This window comes from Nerophis lumbriciformis, linkage group LG26, assembly GCF_033978685.3.
Source record: "Nerophis lumbriciformis linkage group LG26, RoL_Nlum_v2.1, whole genome shotgun sequence".
Lineage (NCBI taxonomy): Eukaryota > Metazoa > Chordata > Actinopteri > Syngnathiformes > Syngnathidae > Nerophis > Nerophis lumbriciformis.
Window position 1 is genome coordinate 12178276 of NC_084573.2, and position 22028 is coordinate 12200303.

Below are 22028 nucleotides of genomic sequence, written 5' to 3' on the forward strand. Positions count from 1 at the left end.
GGAAACAGAGTGGACCGACACCAGCAGATGACATGGCACCCCAAACCATCACCCAACCATGCAAATTTTGCATTTCCTTTGGAAATCGAGGTCCCAGAGTCTGGAGGAAGACAGGAGAGGCACAGGATCCACGTTGCCTGAAGTCTAGTGTAAAGTTTCCACCATCAGTGATGGTTTGGGGTGCCATGTCATCTGCTGGTGTCGGTCCACTCTGTTTCCTGAGATCCAGGGTCAACGCAGCCGTCTACCAGCAAGTTTTAGAGCACTTCATGCTTCCTGCTGCTGACCTGCTCTATGGAGATGGAGATGTCAAGTTCCAACAGGACTTGGCGCCTGCACACAGCGCAAAATCTACCCGTGCCTGGTTTACGGACCATGGTATTTCTGTTCTAAATTGGCCCGCCAACTCCCCTGACCTTAGCTCCATAGAAAATCTGTGGGGTATTGTGAAAAGGAAGATGCAGAATGCCAGACCCAAAAACGCAGAAGAGTTGAAGGCCACTATCAGAGCAACCTGGGCTCTCATAACACCTGAGCAGTGCCAGAAACTCATCGACTCCATGCCACGCCGCATTAACGCAGTAATTGAGGCAAAAGGAGCTCCAACCAAGTATTGAGTATTGTACATGCTCATATTTTTCATTTTCATACTTTTCAGTTGGCCAACATTTCTAAAAATCCCTTTTTTGTATTAGCCTTAAGTAATATTCTAATTTTATGACACACGGAATTTTGGATTTTCATTTGTTGCCATTTCAAATCATCAAAATTAAATGAAATAAACATTTGAATGCATCAGTCTGTGTGCAATGAATAAATATAATGTACAAGTTACACCTTTTGAATGCAATTACTGAAATAAATCAAGTTTTTCAAAATATTCTAATTTACTGGCTTTTACCTGTATAACGATGGTTAAAATCAGGCACTTTGAAGCTTTTTTTAGGGATATTGCGTGAGGAGTAAAATTTTGAAAAAAACTTTGAAAAATAAAATAAGCCACTGGGAACTGATTTTTAATGGTTTTAACCCTTCTGAAATTGTGATAATGTTCCCCTTTAATTTTATTGAGCGCACGATGACTCACATAGCCACCGTTCCTGTAACGAGCGTCCATTTTGTCACCGGGAGACGAGCTCAGGACGTACTCCACCATGCTAACACCCAAGCCTCCGCCCTCGGAGCGGGGCGAGAGCACCGAATTGGCATCGCCGTTTCCGTGAAAACCCTGGCCTGGCCGCCGCTGGACCATAATTGGCTGGGACACTGAATGGTCTGAAGAAAAAAAAGACTGTGCTCAATTATCTACAGAATATACTGTGTATTAAAACTCAAGACAGACAAAGCATACTTCAAAAGTTGTCATTTTAACAGGTGAATGTAAAAATTGATGCCACTTACGCGATGGCCCCCATGCGTTGTCCCGCCACTCCTCCCCAAGAAGCATTCCTTTTCTTCCATCCTTCGCCAGCTCGTCAGAATCCCAGAGCTTTTTGGCAGGCAAAAGCTTTAAAGACAAAAACGTGCCGCTTGATTATGAGATGAATGTGTGCAATCCAGCTCTGGCAACCACACATTCCTACTGATTGAGGGGTAAGAGGTAAGCATACTTGCCAACCTTGACACCTCCAATTTCGGGAGGTGGGGGGGCGTGGTTGGGGTAGTGGTTAAGAGGGGAGGAGTGTATTTACAGCTAGAATTCACCAAGTCAAGTATTTCATATATATATATACACACAGTATATATATGAAATACTTGACTTTCAGTGAATTCTAGCTATATATATATATATATATATATATATATATATATATAAATAAATAAATTATAAATAAATAAAAGAAATACTTGAATTTCAGTGTTCATTTATTTACACATACACACACACAACACATCTACTCATTGTTGAGTTAAGGGTTGAATTGTCCATCCTTGTTCTATTCTCTGTCACTATTTTTCTAACCATGCTGAACACCCTTTCGCAGGTACCCAGAAAGGTTTCGAGTACCACCAAAAAAACTGAATCTCTGAAGACAGTATAAAAATCTGTGTTAAAGGTGTACAAATACTGTTTGTATAATAAGCATGTTATTGTTTACAAATGAGGGTTAAGAGTTCAGTACTAAAAAAAAAGAAGAAAAAAAAAGAATGTGGATTAAGTACAGTTTTTTAATTGAGCTGCTGCATTTTTTGGTTGGGTTGTTCATTTATTTTGAGTAACTTCTACATTTCTAAAAGGGGAGGAATGTAATAGAGTGATCTATGTTTGTCTGTTGCCATCTCCTGGTGAATGTTGGCTATAGCGTACTGGGGTTACTTTTTGGTTGGCCAACGATTTACGTGGTGTTGCGCACCTGACGTCAAGTGTGTGAGTCTGTTCTGAAGTCTACAGTAAAGAGACGTACTTCATCACCTCGCCTGGTTATTGCCTCCAACTCAATATATTACAACAGCATTGCTGTTTACGGCAGATGAACTGCTTTACGGTAGAATAAAACGTGACTGCTGCTGTTGTGTGTTACCGCGCTGGGAGGACGTTAATGAAACTGCCTAACAATAAACCCACATAAGAAACCAAGAACTCGCCCTCGATCATTCTACAGTTATAACGTGTTTGGGCAGGCACGCTGTTTATATTGTGGGAAAGCGTACGTGAATACAGGCTGTTGACACGTCACTCAGGTCCGCGTGGATTTCGGGAGATTTTCGGGAGATGGGGGTGTATACATATATTGTAGCGTCTCGGAAGAGTTAGTGCTGCAAGGGGTTCTGGGTATTTGTTCTGTTGTGTTTATGTTGTGTTACGGTGCGGATGTTCTCCCGAAATGTGGGTCATTCTTGTTTGGTGTGGGTTCACAGTGTGGCGCATATTTGTAAGTGTTAAAGTTGTTTATACGGCCACCCTCAGTGTGACCTGTATGGCTGTTGACCAAGTGTGCAGGGCATTGTGTTTGTGAAAAGCCGTAGATATTATGTGATTGGGCCGGGACACAGAGGCAGTGCCTTTAAGACACGCCCCCAATTTTGTTGTCTGGGTGGAAATCGGGAGAAATTCGGGAGAATGGTTGAACCGGGAGATTTTCGGGAGGGGCACTTAAATTCGGGAGTTTTTCGCGAAAATCGGGAGGGTTGGCAAGTATGACTGGGAGACGCAACCGCTCTGTACTTCTCCCTACGTCCGTGTACCACTCCGTACAGCGGCGTTTTAAAAAGCCATAAATGTTACTTTTTGAAACCGATCCCGATAATTTGCGATATTACATTTCAAAGCATTTATCGGTCGATCATATCGGCAGTCCGATATCGGCCATCTCTAGTATTAACAGCACAGCAAATAAACTGTTTAAGTAGCACAGAATTACATAACATAAATGAAATAGAAAAATATTCTTTCTACGTAAAATAAATAACATAGCTGTGCAAATATTACAAAATGCATCAAACTCAGATAAAAAAATACATTTCCAAGCAGGCACTTTTCAGTTCTCAGTCGACGATGCAATGTACGGTTCTGGTCAGCGCCAAGTAAGCGACTATGATCTTCCTCACTTCGGCATACATTTTTGGCAGTGTTTCTCGTGCGAAATATGCCCGACTTGGCAACTGGAGAACAGTTTTGATTTGGGCTTACATGGTAAACAACTCAAATGGATGTTTTATCCAGACGCATACATTTGTCCAAATGTGGCCAAGTAGACGCATTACGGGTTTCCTGGATGTCGTCTACATCGCTATAAGAAAAATATAAAGAAGAGAATCCCTCTGCCATCTTCCGCTAGTTTTTTAATATATAAATCGCCCGCTTGAATATTCCATCTTCTCTTCTACGACTCTTTTGTCTATCTTGCCTCTGATTGGCCTGTCCCTAATGATGTGCCTTAATCTCAACCTATCGTGACTCATCATTGTAAACAACCAACCAATCATGGATGTTCTTATACGTGCAAGCAGGTCTTGGATGTCATAAGCAATATGCACAGGGTTATCTGGAGCAGGGGCAGCATGTCTGCGATGTGGACGTACTTAAATGTATCCGACATATACCCGCAAACAGAGACCTAAAAAATGTAAGAAGAGTGGCGGCTCTCGCTGTTCGTTGTGGACACGGGAGTGACAGAGGTAGAGTCGCTAAACACAAGTACAGTCTACAAAACCACTAGAAATAGATGTTGGATTGGTTGCTAGTCGTTTTAATAAAGAACAATAAGAGAAATGGAGAAATCTGTAGAAACAAAATTCTTAATGTACATTGTACAATAAGCAGCAACAATTGAAAAATAGAGCGAAACAATATTACACTGAACAAAAATATAAACGCGACACTTGTTTTTGTTCCCATTTTTCATGAGTTGAACTCAAGTTTATAAAAATGTTTACTTTATTCACAAAATACCTATTCCTGTCTAAATTTGTGCTAGTGAGCATTTCTTCTTTGCCAAGATAATCCACCCCACCTCACAGGTGTGGCATATCAAGATGCTGATTAAACAGCATGATTAATGTACAGGTGTGCCTTTGGTTGCCCACAATAAAAGACCACTCTGAAATGTGCAGTTATAACACAGCACAATTCCACACATGTCACGACTTCTGAGGGAGCATGCAGTTGACTGCAGGAATGTCCACCAGAGCTGTTGCCTGTGAATTGAATGGTTATTTCTCTCATAAGCCGTCTCAAAGGGCGTTTCAGAGAATTTGGCAGTACATCTAACCGGCCTCACAACCGTAGCCCACGTGGAACCACACCAGCCCAGGACCTCCACATCCAGAAAGTGCACCTCCATTATCGTCTGAAACCAGCCAGCTGGGCACCTGCTGCAACAATTGGTTTGCATAACAAAATAATTTCTGCACAAACTGTGAGAAACTGTCTCAGGGAAGCTCATCTGCATGATCGCCGTCCTCATCGGAGCTCCACCTGACTGCAGTTTGTCGTCGTGAATGGAATTGGGCGGGCAAATGCTCACATTCGATGGCGTCTGGCACTGTTCAGGGCAGATGGCAGACAGCGTGTGTGGGAGAGCGGTTTGTTGATGTCAACGTTGTGAATGGAATGGCCCATGATAGGGGTTGGATTATGGGTTTGGCGTATGTTATGGACAACATACGCCTGCCAAACAATCGCCAAAAAGCAGTCTAATTTCTGTAAATTAGACTGCTTTATTGAAAAACATAAATTATTAAATGAAAGTCAGTATGGATTTCGATCAAATAGGTCTACGAGCTTGGCCATCATGAACATTATTAAAGAGATTACAACTGCAATTGATCAAAAATAAATACACAATAGGAGTGTTCATTGATTTAAAGAAGGCATTTGACACTATAGATCAGGGGTCCCCAAACTTTTTGACTGCGGGGCCGCATTGGGGTAAAACAATTTGGCTGGGAGCCGCGCTATATATATATATATATATATATATATATATTAGAGATGCGCGGATAGGCAATTTATCTCATCCGCAACCGCGTCAGAAAGTCGTCAACCATCCGCCATCCACCCGATGTAACGTTTGATCAGAACTGCATCCGCCCGCCATCCGCCCGTTGTTATATATCTAATATTAATTTAAAAAAAAAAAAAGGGTGAAAACTACGCGAATTGCACCTTGTGCAGACAAGATTTTTCGATCGGACACGGAGGAATTAGCGATGTAAAAGACCACGTTAGGACAAAAAAACACAAGTCTAATGCCGTTGCTAGCGATACAAGTGGAAAACTTTCAACGTTTTTCGTCGCCCAAACAGATTCTTTGGATGTGATAAATGCCGAAGTTTTATTTACGGAGGCAATAATTGAGCATGGACTTCCAATTGCACTGGCTGATCACATGGGACAGTTAATAATGTAATGCAACCTTTAAAAATCATTACGCGGTGATCGCGATCCCAAAAATAAACTTTTCTTGCATGATAATGTCCAGAAAAATTCGCTTTATATTACTATAGAGTCCTTTTAACGAATGAGTTTGATGGTTTATCACAAACCTTAAATGAAATTCCATGGCCACTGTCCTGCTCTCTATATCAACCAGGGTGAGCCCCACCCCTTTCGGGAGCGCACTGAGCGCGGAGTGACCCCTTTTACGCGCCCCCGGCAACAGGGGTGGCAAGCAGGTAAGCTGCGCGGGCGGAGCGCGCGGAGTGACCCATGTTACGAGCCCCCGGCCACGGGGGTGGCGGGCAGGTAAGCTGCTTACCTGCTGCGCGTGACGCCGGCCGCGTCGAAAGCGGACGAGGCGGGGTGTCGGTGCGGTGGGCGCGGTAGTGACCCTGGACGTGCGTCAGGCCCTTCTCGCGGATCGCCTCAGCTACGGCTCCCGGTGGGGCCCTCTCGGGGGAAGGGGCCTCGGTCCCGGACCCCGGCGAGGCGTCGGGGGGCTTCTCCGCTCCGTAAAAGTGTCCATCTCTTTTTTTTTTTTTCTTCTGTTGTGGCATATGCAGCAGGTGCCTGCTCGTTTTTCGTATGTGGGTAACAACATTTAACTATGTATATATATTTCCCAATTGGTTTAACTGCCACCCGCAAAAAAAAAAAAAATATCTAATTAATCCGCCCGACCCGACCCGCGAGCGGATAAAATCTTATTTTTTTTAATTTCATCCGCCCGATCCGCGGATAATCCGCGGACTCCGCGGTTGTGTCCGCAAACCGCGCATCTCTAATATATATATATATATATATACACATACATATACATACACACACACACACACACATATATATATACACACACACACACGTGTACCGTATTTTCCGCACTATAAGGCGCACCTAAAAACCACAAATTTTCTCAAAAGCTGACAGTGCGCCTTATAACCCGGTGCGCTTTATATATGGATAAATATTAAGATTCATTTTCATAAAGTTTAGGTCTCGCAACTACGGTAAACAGCCGCCATCTTTTTTCCCCGTAGAAGAAGCGCGCGGTGCATGCTGGGATATGTGACGTTTCATTTCCATTTGTGTGTTTATGTAAAGACCCCAAAATGGCTCCTATTAAGTGTGTTGTCTGTCTAATTATAAATAATGCAGACGAGGCGTGTTAACTGAGTTCTCAACGTTTACTCACAGCGTGCTCATAACCACATTCTAACTCCCAGCATACAACAACGCTTCTCAGGGCTACCGCGCATGCACGTAACTATCGTTGCATGCTGGGTAGTGTAGTTGTTATATTTGCTAGCTCATAACAGCACATTGAGAGACACGCTTACGCGCTTAATTCAATACTCGCCGTCATTCCGGGTGGATTGACAAAAGACCTCCAGCCGCTAGATATTGGTGTCAACAGGGCATTCGAAGCTAGACTGCTAACTGCGTGGGAACAGTGGATGACGAAGAAGCGCGCGGTGCATGCTGGGATATGTGACGTTTCATTTCCATTTGTGTGTTTATGTAAAGACCCCAAAATGGCTCCTATTAAGTGTGTTGTCTGTCTAATTATAAATAATGCAGACGAGGCGTGTTAACTGAGTTCTCAACGTTTACTCACAGCGTGCTCATAACCACATTCTAACTGCCAGCATACAACGCTTCTCAGGGCTACCGCGCATGCTCGTAACTATCGTTGCATGCTGGGTAGTGTAGTTGTTATATTTGCTAGCTCATAACAGCACATTGAGAGACACGCTTACGCGCTTAATTCAATACTCGCCGTCATTCCGGGTGGATTGACAAAAGACCTCCAGCCGCTAGATATTGGTGTCAACAGGGCATTCGAAGCTAGACTGCTAACTGCGTGGGAACAGTGGATGACAGAAGGCGAACACACCTTCACTAAGACGAGGAGGCAGCGCCAGACGACGCCAACATCTGCCAGTGGATCGTAAATTTGCCCAACTTTTCACTTCGGACACCGAAGACGAAGGATTTACGAATGAAGAATAACTTCAGAAAGTGAGCGCTATGTTTATTTTGTGTGTTGTGACATTAACGTTCGAGCAACATTATGTTGCTATTGCTCTGCACTATTTTGAATTTTACTATGTTTGTGATTGCACATTTGCGTACATTTTGGGAGTGAACAGAGTTGTTAGAACGCTGGTTTTTAATATATTATTAAAGTTTGACTGACCTATCTGACTGTTTTTTTGACATTCCCTTTAGCGCAGCGTAGGCGCGGCTTATAGTCCGGGGCGGCTTATTGGTGGACAAAGTTATGAAATATGCCATTCATTGAAGGTGCGGCTAATAATCCGGTGCGCCTTATAGTGCGGAAAATACGGTATATATATATATATGTATATATATACATATATACACACACACACACACACACACGTGTATGTATATATATATATATATATATATATATATATATATATATATATATATATATGCGTATATATACACACGTATATATATATATATGCGTATATATATATACACACGTATATATATATATATATATATATATATATATATACATATATATACATACATACATATATACATACATACATACATACATATTCATACATATATATTCCTTGCGCACTAATTGACTTAAAGAGCGCACTTGCTGCATGTCACGTTATCGATGGTAAAATGCATTTTTAGACAATATGATTTGCCTGAGTGAGATGGTAGAAAATGGACTAGTAAGGACAAATTTAAAAAAAAATAAATACAAAAAAATAAAAAATAAAATAAAAAAATAATTATTTTTTTAACTTGGGACTTCCCGCGGGACGGATTTTGTACGCTAGGGGGCCGTATCCAGCCCGCGGGCCGTAGTTTGGGGATCATCTAATTCTCATTTCTAAATCATATACTTATGGAGTTAGAGGAGTTGCACTGGACTGGTTAACCAGCTATTTACAACAATGACAGCAATATGTTGAGATCGATGATCATAGGTCAGAATGTATGAATATTGAATGTGAAATTCCACACTGTTCGATTTTAGGACCCAAACTTTTTATTTTATATATAAATGATATTTGTGAGGTTTCGAAAATTTTACAGTACGTATTATTCGCAGACTATGCAAATCTATACTGTTCAGGAGATGACTTGAAAATCTTAGCCGATAATATTGAAGAGAAAATGGTTAAACTAAAATTGTGGTTTGATGTAAATAAATCATCTTTAAACTTGGAAAAGACTACATTTATGGTATTCAGTAATAAAAGAAAGATAGAAGTTAGTTTATCCATAAACAATGTGAAAATTGAGATTTCTTGGGGTCATCTTAGATGAAAAGTTGACATGGAAAGCTCATATATTGCATGTGAAAAATAAGGTATCTAAAAGCTTATTTATTTTGAACAAGGTTAAATACAGTTTTCCGTATAACACAATGGAAATGTTATATTGCTAAATTATTCTACCTTATTTCAGTTATTGTGTAGAAATATGGGGAAATACATATCACAGCAACATAATGCCTTTATTTCTTTCACAGAAAAGAGCAATTCGTATCATTTATACACTAGGATATAGAGACCACACAAATCCACTCTTCATTAAGTCAGAATTATTAAAACTAAAAGACAATGTAGAATTGCATACTCTATTAGTGATGTTCAGAGCTAGAAATAAAGTTCTTCCGAAGGACTTACAAAACTTTTGTGTTCACATCTGAAGATGAGAACCACAGAAAGGCCGTATAATTTTAAACATCCAAGAGTGCGAACACATTTGAAGCAAATGTGCTTGTCTGTTGCTGGTGTGAAAGCATGGAATTCTCTAGACAAAGACTTAAAAAGTTGCAAGAATATCTTTGAATTTAAAAAGAGTTACAAAAAGAGACAACTGGAATTATATCAAACTGATTTTTGATTGGACGTGTCATTTTGAAAATGCTTAAACGAAAATTAAAAGTATGTTGGAGTTGGGGTGTTGGTGGAGGGAACAGTCATCTAAAATAATTTGTGTTAAAAAGAATAGTATTCTTCCATCTGCTCCTTTCTGATCATGGAAATGTATAAGAAACAAAAAAAACAAAAAAACAATGAAAGTGTCAACTGTATATGGCTTGTATATATGCATTTTCATGAAAGGAATAAAAAGAAATGATTGCATGATAACCTGACGAGATCCCGAGGCCCATTGTTGTGCCATTCATCAGAGACCATCACCTCATGTTGCAGCATGATAACACACGGCCCCATGTTGCAAGGATCTGTGCACAGTACCTGGAAGCTGAAAACAGCCCAGTTGTTGCATGGCCAGCACACTCACCGGACATGTCACCCACTGAGCATGTTTGGGATGCTGTGGATCAGCGTATACAACAGCGTGATCTGGTTCCTGCCAATATCCAGCAACTTGGCGCAGCCATCGAAGAAAAGTGGACCAACATTCCACAGGCAACACAATCAACAACCTGATCAACTCCATGCGTGAGGCAAACGGTAGTCACACCAAATACTGACTACTTTTCTGACCACCCCCAGACCTCCAACAAAGCAAATCTTCACATTTCAGAGTAGCCTTATATTGAGGGAAGCCAAAGGCACACACACCTGTGCAAAATCATGCTGTTTAATCAGCATCTTGATATGCCACACCTGTGAGGTGGGATGATTATCTTGGCAAAGAAGAAGTGCTCACTAACACAGAATTAGACAGATTTGTGAATATTTGAGAGGAATAGGTTTTTTGTGTATGTAATAAAAGTTTTAGATCGTTGAGTTCAACTCATTAAAAATTGGGAGCAAAAACAAGTTTTTATTTTTGTTCAGTATATGTAAGAAAATTACATATGTTAATACTAATTAAAAATAAAATGAAAATGTATGTATTCATTTTGCAGTTTAAAAAAAAATAGGCATCATAGCAAATTACATGACATATTGACCACGCCCCTAACCACACCCCCACCACCAAAAGGTATGTTGGCAATCTAGGGGAAACTCTGGAATGTTTAAAAGTAAAAAGTAGAGATGTCCGATAATATCGACAGGCCGATATATGCGTTAAAATGTAAATAATGATTTAATTAAAATATTATTAAAAATTATCGGTATCGGTTTTTTTTTATCGGTATCGTTTTTTTTCCAATTATCACTGTTAATTGGTTTCAGACTAGAGATGTCCGATAATATCGGCAGGCCGATATCGGATTTATCGGCCGATAAATGCTTTAGAATGTAATATCGGACAATATCGGTATCATTTTTTTTATTATCGGTATCGTTTTTTTTTTTTTTTTTTTTTAATTAAATCAACATAAAAAACAAGATACACTTACAATTAGTGCACCAACCCAAAAAACCTCCCTCCCCCATTTACACTCATTCACACAAAAGGGTTGTTTCTTTCTGTTATTAATATTCTGGTTCTTACATTATATATCAATATATATCAATACAGTCAGCAAGGGATACAGTCCGTAAGCACACATGATTGTCCATGCTGCTGGTCCACTAATAGTACTAACCTTTAACAGTTAATTTTACAAATTTTCATTAATTACTAGTTTCTATGTAACTGTTTTTATATTGTTTGACTTTCTTTTTTATTCTAGAAATTTATTTATCTTATTTTATAATATTTTTTCAAAAGTACCTTATCTTCCCCATACATGGTTGTCCAAATTAGGCATAATAATGTGTTAATTCCACGACTGTATATATCGGTTGATATCGGTATCGGTAATTAAAGAGTTGGACAATATCGGCAAAAAGCCATTATCGGACATCCCTAGTAAAAAGCATTACCGGTACAATATGTGGGGTTTCAACTAACCACTATTTTAATAGTTGCCTAGTCATCGACTATTTTCCAATTATGTATGAAGCGTACACATATGCAGTGGCTCCAATTTAACCATTGGCTATTAAATTCAGCTTGAGATATCTTTAGGCGTGTGCTAACTAACAATAAAGACAATGGTTTTATTCAGAAATAGTTATTTGTACTGTCACTGTGCTGCTAATTAGGCTGTTCCCAAATTAAAAATAAATCTGTTAAACTTCTGTCAATTTCAAAGCAAGAACAGGTGCTGGTGTTGATAAAAACAAAGTAATAATTTGTATGTAAACAAAGGACAGTCAAAATAGAAACAAAAAACAACATTAAAACTATCTAGCTTCCTTAGAAAAATATCTGTTGTGTTTAGGAAGCTGCACACAAATATAAAGCGACATTTTAGCTGGGGGACTTTGGCTAAAATGATAGTTTAAGTTATTTTTCACACAATTATTTTACCACGGAGGGTCGGAGACTATGTCCTCCAGATGTCAACAACACTGACGAATTGTTGCACCCCTGCAATTGTGTTGGTAGATATTACAGTCAAAGCCGATAGTGTGACTGTGACAATAAACTAAATTGTTTATTGCTATTTAATGTACTTACCAAACCAACTTTATTCATGAATTCCAGTTACAGTCGGTCCTCGCCACATTGCGCTTTACCACATCACATATTTAAAAACATGTTTCACAATTTTTGGTTATGCATGTTCAAGCATAAAAATGGCTAAATAAACTAAAAATATGAAGTCGTATTAGTGCGCTGGTCAGTATCGTGGCCACTGATTGGCTCAACCTCAGCCAGCATTACTATATTACGACTCTCATGTTTAAAAACGTATTTACAAGGGCGTTAACAATTTTTTATGCTCTAGCTACAAAATATTTGATTTATAATGAATGATTCCTACTTCTCAGGAATGCATGTATTGCGGTCATGTCTGAAATAGGGATGTCTGATAATGGCTTTTTGCCGATATCCGATATTCCGATATTGACCAAACCCTTAATTACCGATACCGATATCAACCGATACCAATATATACAGTCGTGGAATTAACACATTATTATGCCTTGTGAAACCCAATATCTAAGTTAGATTTAAACCAGTGTGGGTGGCATGGAGTCACTTGAGAAAAAGTGCTATATAAATGTAATTCACTTCACTAATTTGGACAACCAGGTATAGTGGAGATAAGGTCCTTTTTTTTAAAAAATTCATAAAAATAAAATAAGATAAAGAAATTAAAAACATTTCCTTAAATAAAAAAGAAAGTAAAACAATATAAAAACAGTTACATAGAAACTAGTAATTAATGAAAATGAGTAAAATTAACTGTTAAAGGTTAGTACTATTAGTGGACCAGCAGCACGCACAATCATGTGTGCTTACGGACTGTATCCCTTGCAGACTGTATTGATATATATTGATATATAATGTAGGAACCAGAATATTAATAACAGAAAGAAACAACCCTTTTGTGTGAATGAGTGTGACTGAGTGTAAATGGGGGAGGGAGGTTTTTTTGGGTTAGTGTACTAATTGTAAGTGTATCTTGTGTTTTTTATGTTGATTTAATTAAAAAAAAACAACAACAAAAAAACGATACCGATAATAAAAAAAAAACGATACCGATAATTTCCGATATTACATTCTCAAGCATTTATCGGCCAACATCTCTAGTCTGAAACCAATTAACAGAGATAATTGAGGGATAAAAATGGTCTGGGATATGAAAAATAACAGGAAAAAAGCAGAAAGATGGAATGATTTTTTTTTTTTAAGTCATACCTCACCCATCCCTCTGGACTCCAAAGCGAGTGCTTGAAAGTCGTAGTTCATGTCATCCACGGCACGGACCTGTAACACATATATTCAGTTTATTACTTACCCTAAAATGCAAAAAGCAAAAAAGTATGCATGAAAGAAGCCGTTTATTTCTGCCTACAGCCCAGTAAAGAGAAACTTGCACTATAACCTTCATGAAATGAAAACCTCATATGTATTTTTTTAACCTTTATTTACACAGAAAGCCCCATATGAGATTTAGAATGTCTTTTTCAATGGAGTCCTGCACTTTCATTCAACTGTGTCCAAGACACAATGGCCCTGACTCAGATGGCGGAAGCTGGAATCGAACCTGGAACCCTCAAGTTGCTGGCACGGCTGCTCTACCGTCCGAGCCACACCGGCCAATCCGAGCTACGTCGCCAATGAATGTGTCCCTCCTATCTTAGCATAAACAAAGAGTAGTTAGAGTAGTCAGTGTACAACTTGCAGAGCTGTGCTATTAGGGATGTGAATCATACGACTCACAATTCAATTTGATTCCGATTTTTGGGGTGATGATTTAATTCAGAATTGATTCTCCATTCAAACTGATTCTGCAATAAACAGTATTATTTAGTATATAACTTATAATTAGAGATGTCCGATAATATCGGACTGCCGATATTATCGTCCGATAAATGCTTTAAAATGTAATATCGGAAAATATCGGTATCGGTTTCAAAAAGTAAAATTTATGATTTTTTAAAACGCCGCTGTACGGAGTGGAGACTCCCGAATTTCAGTGCCCCACGCGAAAAACTCCCGGGGCAACCATTCTCCCGAATTTCTCCCGATTTCCACCCAGACAACAATATTGGGTGTGCCTTAAAGGCACTGCATTTGCGTCCCGGCCCAGTCACATAATATCTACGGCTTTTCACACACACAAGTGATTGCAATGCATACTTGGTCAACAGCCATACAGGTCACACTGAGGGTGGCCGTATAAACAACTTTAACACTGTTACAAATATGCGCCACACTGTGAACCCACACCAAACAAAAATGACAAACACATTTCGGGAGAACATCCGCACCGTAACACAACATAAACACAACAGAACAAATACCCAGAACACCTTGCAGCACTAACTCTTCCGGGACGTTACAATACAATATATTATATCGGTATTGGTAATTAAGAGTTGGACGATATCGGGATATCGGCAAAAAAGCCGTTATCGGACATCTCTACTTATAATGAATCATTTTCAAAACATGTTACAGGTTACAAAAGCAAAATCTTGTTGGTTGCCTACGTATAAGGAGGGAAATGGCCTTAAAATATATTTTAAAAAAAAGTTAATTCTTGAAAATGTTGAAACGGTTCAGAATTGTATTAAAAATTTATCGCGATTTCAAAGTAAATAAGATTTTTTCCCGCACCCATATTTGTTATGCATTAAAAACGACTCAATGCACAGCATTGTCATCTAAATAAGTGGCAACACAAGTGTGTACCAAGATAATTGTTTCTGGCCGTGGTAGGGTCATGGTACTGGGCTGCATGAGTGCTACCAGAACTTAGGGAGATATCGTTCATTGAAGCAATTCTGATATATAAGAAGACATCCTTAAAGCAGAGCATGATCCCCTCCATTGGGATATCAGTCCTGAGCCCAACTGAACATCAATGGGACACCCACAAGTTGAAAGAAGGTGGGAGAAGCGCAATGCGACTCAGTGTGCGTTCACGCTTGTCATTTTTATTCTTCGGTTGAAACAAACTTTACAGGTTTGCACAAGTGTGAATGAGATCCACTGAATCCGTAACCGGACCAGACGGGTGGACTGGGACCTCTGAGAAATAGGTTTGGTCGGTGAGGCAAGTACAAACGCCAACCACAGCAACACACGAAAACGGGGTATTCCAGGTAGAAGGTTCTACAAAATCAGAGTTTAGACCTGAAGTCCAAGTTGATTTACACACAGATGGGACATTTTGGGTTACAGAACAGGTGGTCTGAGTTTGTACAATCAATTCTGAGTATGTTGACTAAAAAGACAAGATCAATGGGGTATTCCAGGTAGACGGTTCAACAAAATCAGAGTTTAGACCTGAAGTCCAAGTTGATTTACACACAAATGGGAAATTTGGGGTTACAGAACAGGTGGTCTGAGTTTGTACAATCAATTCTGAGTATGTTAACTAAAAAGACAAGATCAATGGGGTATTCCAGGTAGACAGTTCAACAAAATCAGAGTTTGGACCTGAAGTGCAAGTTGATTTACACACAGATGGGAAATTTTGGGTTACAGAACAGGTGGTCTGAGTTTGTACAATCAATTCTGAGTATGTTGACTAAAAAGACAAGATCAATGTAGCGCCGATTCCTGTTAAAAGTTGTGCTGCCGCTAGGGCTGGGCGATATTTCGATATGCGCGATATATCGCGGGTTTGTCTCTGTGCGATATAAAAAATGACTATATCGTGATATTCGAGTATGCGTTCTCACGCAGTTGCTTTTAGCTGCGGACATTACACTACAGGTTCTCCTCGCTCTTTCCTGTGTCTCATTCTCACAGACAGACAAGCGCAGCTTCTACACATGTCGCATGCTGTCACGACATACGTCACATACGTATACGCCCTCGCATGAGAGGTAGTAGCATGGCTAACGTTAGCAGTGATGCTAGCGGTAATACGAAAGAAAGAAGGTGCGAATCTGGTAACAAATGAAGGAATAATTCATTCCCAAGAAAAACAGCAGGGGGTCCATCGTGTGGTGGTGGTTAGGCTTCAAGTGGGAATATGTCGAACAGATAACCGTAATTTGTCAAGTGTGGGGCGAAAGCGTTGCTATAAAAAGTAGCATTACTGCTAATATGTAGCATCATTTGAAAAGTCACCTGTTAAAGTTAAAGTTAAAGGGGAACATTATCACCAGACCGGTGTAAGCGTCAATATATACCTTGATGTTGCAGAAAAAAAGACCATATAATTTTTTAACCGATTTCCGAACTCTAAATGGGTGAATTTTGGCGAATTAAACGCCTTTCTATTATTCGCTCTCGGAGCGATGACGTCACAACTTAACGTCACATCGGGAAGCAATCCGCCATTTTCTCACTTTCGTCGGTGTGTTGTCGGAGGGTGTAACAACATGAACAGGGACGGATTCAAGTTGCACCAGTGGCCCAAAGATGCGAATGTGGCAAGAAATTGGACGCAATTTGTTCAAAATACGAGGCTGTGGGGAAAGCCGACGAAATGGTCAGTCGTTTGTTCCGCACACTTTACCGACGAAAGCTATGCTACGACAGAGATGGCAAGAATGTGTGGATATCTTGCGACACTCAAAGCAGATGCTGACATCAACTCCAAAACTGGACAGATCAGCTTTCAGGAAAAGAGAGCGGATGAGGGTATGTCTACAGAATATATTAATTGATGAAAACTTTATTCATTACTCGCGGTTTAACGTAAATTATTATACATAAACTGTGTTTACCAATAATTTAGCTTAAAAACATTTATTTTTTTCAATCATTCGAGTACATTGGGGTAGTCTTGTGTAATGCAGTATTTTGTGTCTATTTAGGTATGGTTAACCTGAGTGCTGAAATCGTGGAAAAATATATGTTCTTAGCGCGCCTGAAATGGGCTGTCTGCACTCTCAAAGGGGCGGCATGGCGTAGTGGGTAGAGCAACCGTGCCAGAAACCTGAGGGTTGCAGGTTCGCTCCCCGCCTCTTACCATCCAAAAAATCGCTGCCGTTGTGTCCTTGGGCGGGACACTTCACCCTTTGCCCCCGGTGCCACTCACACCGGTGAATTGAATGATGAATGATAGGTGGTGGTCGGAGGGGCCGTTGGCGCAAATTGCAGCCACGCTTCCGTCAGTCTACCCCAGGGCAGCTGTGGCTATGAAAGTAGCTTACCACCACCAGGTGTGAATAAATGATGGGTTCTACATGTAAAGCGACTTTGGGTACTTAGAAAAGCGCTATATAAATCCCAGTTATTATTATTATTATTATTATGTTGTTGCCAAATGTATTTCATATGCTGTAAACCTAGTTCATCGTTGTTAGTTTCCTTTAATGCCAAACAAACACATACCAATCGTTGGTTAGAAGGCGATCGCCAAATTCGTCCTCGCTTTCTCCCGTGTCGCTGGCTGTCGTGTCGTTTTCGTCGTTTTCGCTTGCATACGGTTCAAACCTATGGCTCAATAGCTTCAGTTTCTTCTTCAATTTCGTTTTCGCTACCTGCCTCCACACTACAACCATCCGTTTCAATACATGCGTAATCTGTTGAATCGCTTAAGCCGCTGAAATCCGAGTCTGAATCCGAGCTAATGTCGCTATACCTTGCTATTCTCACCGCCATGTTTGTTTGTATTGGCATCACTGTGTGACGTCACAGGAAAATGGACGGGTGTATATAACGATGGTTAGAATCAGGCACTTTGAAGCTTTTTTTAGGGATATTGCGTGATGGGTAAAATTTTGAAAAAAACTTCGAAAAATAAAATAAGCCACTGGGAACTGATTTTTAATGGTTTTAACCCTTCTGAAATTGTGATAATGTTCCCCTTTAAAGTACCAATGATTGTCACACACACACTAGCTAGAGAATGAACAGTGCTTACTCCGCACATCAACATCTCCGTTCGGTGCCACACGCCCACACCATCAAAATGCCGAGGCAAACATTTCCAGATCAACACAATATGAAAAAAATAATGATTTTTTTAGTTGTGATTTCCCTCTCTGCATGAAAGTTTAAAATGAGCATATATTAATGCAGTATGGAGAAGAATGTTTAATGTAGACACATAGAATCATCATACTGCTGTGATTATATGCATCAAGTGTTCATTCAAGGCTAAGGCAAAATATCCAGATATATATCGTGTATCGCGATATGGCCTTAAAATATCGCGATATTAAAAAAAGGCCATATCGCCCAGCCCTAGCTGCCGCGTTCTGGACTACGTAATAACTAAGAGAGCTTTTTGGCTAATGCCAGAATAAAGTGCATTGCAGAAGTCCAGGCCACTTGAACTAAAAGCATGCACGACTAAGCTAAAAGACGAAGATGATAAAAACACGATTTTAAAACGCCATCGACTTGTTTGTGAAGTTTAAAATCGCTGTCTATAGTGACGCCAAGGCTGCTGACTTTGGGACGCACATCACTTTGCAATGGTCCCAAGTCAGTGAGGGCCGGACCAAAAACTAAAATTTCAGCTTTTCCCTAATTCATTATTAAAAAATTCTGGGCTAACCAAGCCTTGACGTCGCATAGACAGTTGAGAAGGGGTGTCAGGGGGCCGTGGCCTTTTGAAATCGGCATATAAATTTGGCAGTCATCTGCATAAAAGTGATAAGACACTCCATGCCTCTTAAAAATAAACACAGAAGCTTTGCTCTGTAAGTGGTGCTTTAAAACATAGCTGGCTAATAGCTGGCTCGTGGCCAACGTCTCGCCGTAGTGTTCTTCTAAAACACTAATCCTTGTCTCCATGGCGACAAATAAACTATATTTCTGACAAGTATCATCCCTGCAGGACAAGGAATAGCGAAACATGCTTCACTGCACACCGTAGGAGGATACAATAGCTCACAGTCACCGCTAACAGCAAGAACGCGCTCCTGAATGTAAACCAAAGAGTGGGTCTACACAGGTATCGACTGTACAAGTACACAAGCCGTATCTACTCAATACTACAATGATTACACAGTGATTTTTGTCAACACAAAATCTTTTTTTAAATGTTTTTATTATGTTTATAAACTCAGGAAATACATCTCTGGACACATGAGGACTTTAAAAATGGTATCAGATCGATACCCAAATTTGTTATATCATCCAAAACTTTTGTAAAGTATCCAAACAACAGAAGAGTAAGTTATTCTTACATTTCAACAGAAGTGTAGATGGAACATGTTAAAACAGAAAATAGGCAGATATTAACAGTAAATAAACAAATAGATTAGCAATCCATCTATTTTCTACTGCTTGTCCCTCATACTTTGACAAAATTTAAGGATTGGAACATGACACAATATTTTACTGTTGTAACCCACTTGCTTACTTAGTACTAAAAGTTTTTAGTATGTTCCCTATGTTATTTAATGCCATAATTGTTTTTGATTGCAAGAAGAAATGTATGTTTAATGTATCACAACATTTTTTGTTAAAATAAAGCCAATAATGCCATTTTTTGTGGTTCCCTTTACTTAGAAAAGTGTCGAATAGTATCTACCGTATTTTTCGGACTATAAGGCGCACTTAAAATCCTTTCATTTACTCAAAAATCGACAGTGCGCCTTATAACCCGGTGCGCCTAATGGACGGAATAATTCTGGTTGTGCTTAGTGACCTCGAAACTATTTTATTTGGTACATGGTGTAATGATAAGTGTGACTAGTAGATAGATGGCAGTCATACATAAGAGATACGTGTAAACTGAATATGATGGCAGTAAGCACCGCCAAATTTTTAAATGTTACATTGAAAATAAAGAACATTACACACAACGCTTAGTATGACTTTGATGCCGCACCGCTTGATGGATTGTCAGCGCATTAAACATAGGAGTATTATTATGGTGTGTGTATAAGGACCGCAAAATGGCACCTATTAGCAGACATTATCTGGCGTTTTGTTTCGCAATATTATGCAAAACTAGGGCTGGGTGATATGACCTTTTATTAATATCTCGATGTTTTTAGGCCATGTTACGATACACGATATATATCTGCATATTTTGCCTTAGCCTTGAATGAACACTTGATGCATATAATCACAGCAGTATGATGATTCTATGTGTCTACATTAAAACATTCTTCTTCATACTGCATTAATATATGCTCATTTTAAACTTTCATGCAGAGAGGGAAATCACAACTAAGTCAATTTAGCAAAAGTGTATTTATTAAACAGTTATTAAGCAGTGGCACAAACATTCATGTCATTTCAAAACAGAAAGTGCAAGATTGTCAGAGACATTTTAAAACAAGCTATGAGTGCACTTTTGTGCATGATGTCACTAAGATGACATATCAAAACAACACTAAATTAAAGTGCACTTTTTGTACAGAACGCCACTACAATAGTTCAAAACAAATAAAGTGCACTTTTGTGCATGATGTCACACAAGATATTTCAATAAGTGTCAAATAAAAATGAGCCGCATAATAGGAAATCAAATAGTGTATGTCCTTCACTATGTGGTAGGTTCCTGCGGACGTTATCTCCTTCTGTTGTTGACTATTTTTTTTCATATGGTGTTGATCTGGAAATGGAAGACGCCAGGCTTAATTGGGTCAGTGCTGGTTGCTTCGGCATTTTGTTGGTGTGGCACCGGCCGGAGATGTTGACATGCAGAGTTTCAAGCACTCTTCATTCTCTAGCAGGTGACTTTTCAAATGATGCTACACATAAGTAGAGCTGCTACTTTTTGTAGCAACGCTTTTGCCGCATACTTGACATATTACGGTTGTCTGTTCAACATCTTTCCGCTTGAAGCCAAACCACCGCCAGACAGTGGACCCCGTGCTGTTTTTCTTTGGAATTAATTCGTCTTCCTTCATTTGTTACCAGATTCGCACCTTCTTTCTCTCGTATTACCACTTGCACCGCTGCGCTTGCACCACAGCTAACGTTATCAATGCCGATACCTGTCTGCTGCGTGAGAGCGTATGGCGTTGCACGCGCGACAGTATGTGATATATGTAACAAGGTGCGCTTGTTTTATGTCTCTGTGAGAAGGAGAGACAACAAAGAGTGAGAAGAGCCTGTAATGTAATGCCCGCAGCTAAAAGCAACTGCGTGAGAACGTATACTCGAAAACTCACGATATAGTCATTTCCTATATCGCACAGAGACAAACACGCGATATATCGAGTATATCGATATATCGCTCAGCCCTATGCAAAACCAACTTTTCTTACCTTCTGGTACCTGCTGGTGTGTGATTGGGATCTGCATAAGTCCTGAAAATGTGCGCGCGTCCGCAATTGTAGTCCGTGCCGACACCACAGTCGATAAGCTTCTTCTTTTTCTCTATCTTCTTGTTATGGGACATTCATCTTATGCATCTGCATATCATTATGTATAACATAAATTAATTTACATACTTTAATGCGCGCTATTGCCATTTCTAATATAAAGTAGTGTAAAGTTCTTACTTATATCTGTCAGTAAACTCGCCATGAAAGCGCTAAAACATACCGGTGTAGTGAGTTTACATTATTCACCCAAGGAACTTTAGTTATTAGAGAGTTCCGGTCGGACGTTTTTTCACGGGACACATTTCCGGCGTTGTTGTTGCACTCGTGAGCCACGGCTGAGGAAATGTTGCCCGTTATTGATTGAAGTAAAGTCTGCATGTCATTAAAACAGTTAGCGCCATCTTTTGACACTTCTTCCACTCTCGTCCTTGCATGCTACACCGCTACAACAAAGATGACGGCGAGATGACGCTGTCGAAGGTGAGCCACGTAAATAAGACCGCCCACAAAATGGCGCATCCTGAAGA

General features: G+C 39.8%; 1 protein-coding gene across 1 annotated transcript in view; it reads right to left on the reverse strand.

The window, feature by feature from the left end:
- Positions 1–22028, reverse strand: part of LOC133623895 (apolipoprotein B-100-like) — a 174227-nt gene that overhangs the window by 75878 nt on the left and 76321 nt on the right. Inside the window, exons 31-33 of the mRNA XM_072916126.1 lie at positions 13499–13567; positions 1402–1507; positions 1088–1275 (exon numbers count right to left, since the gene is read on the reverse strand). Of these exons, the coding sequence (XP_072772227.1) occupies positions 1088–1275; positions 1402–1507; positions 13499–13567 (363 nt within the window). The remainder of the gene's footprint in view (positions 1–1087; positions 1276–1401; positions 1508–13498; positions 13568–22028) is intronic.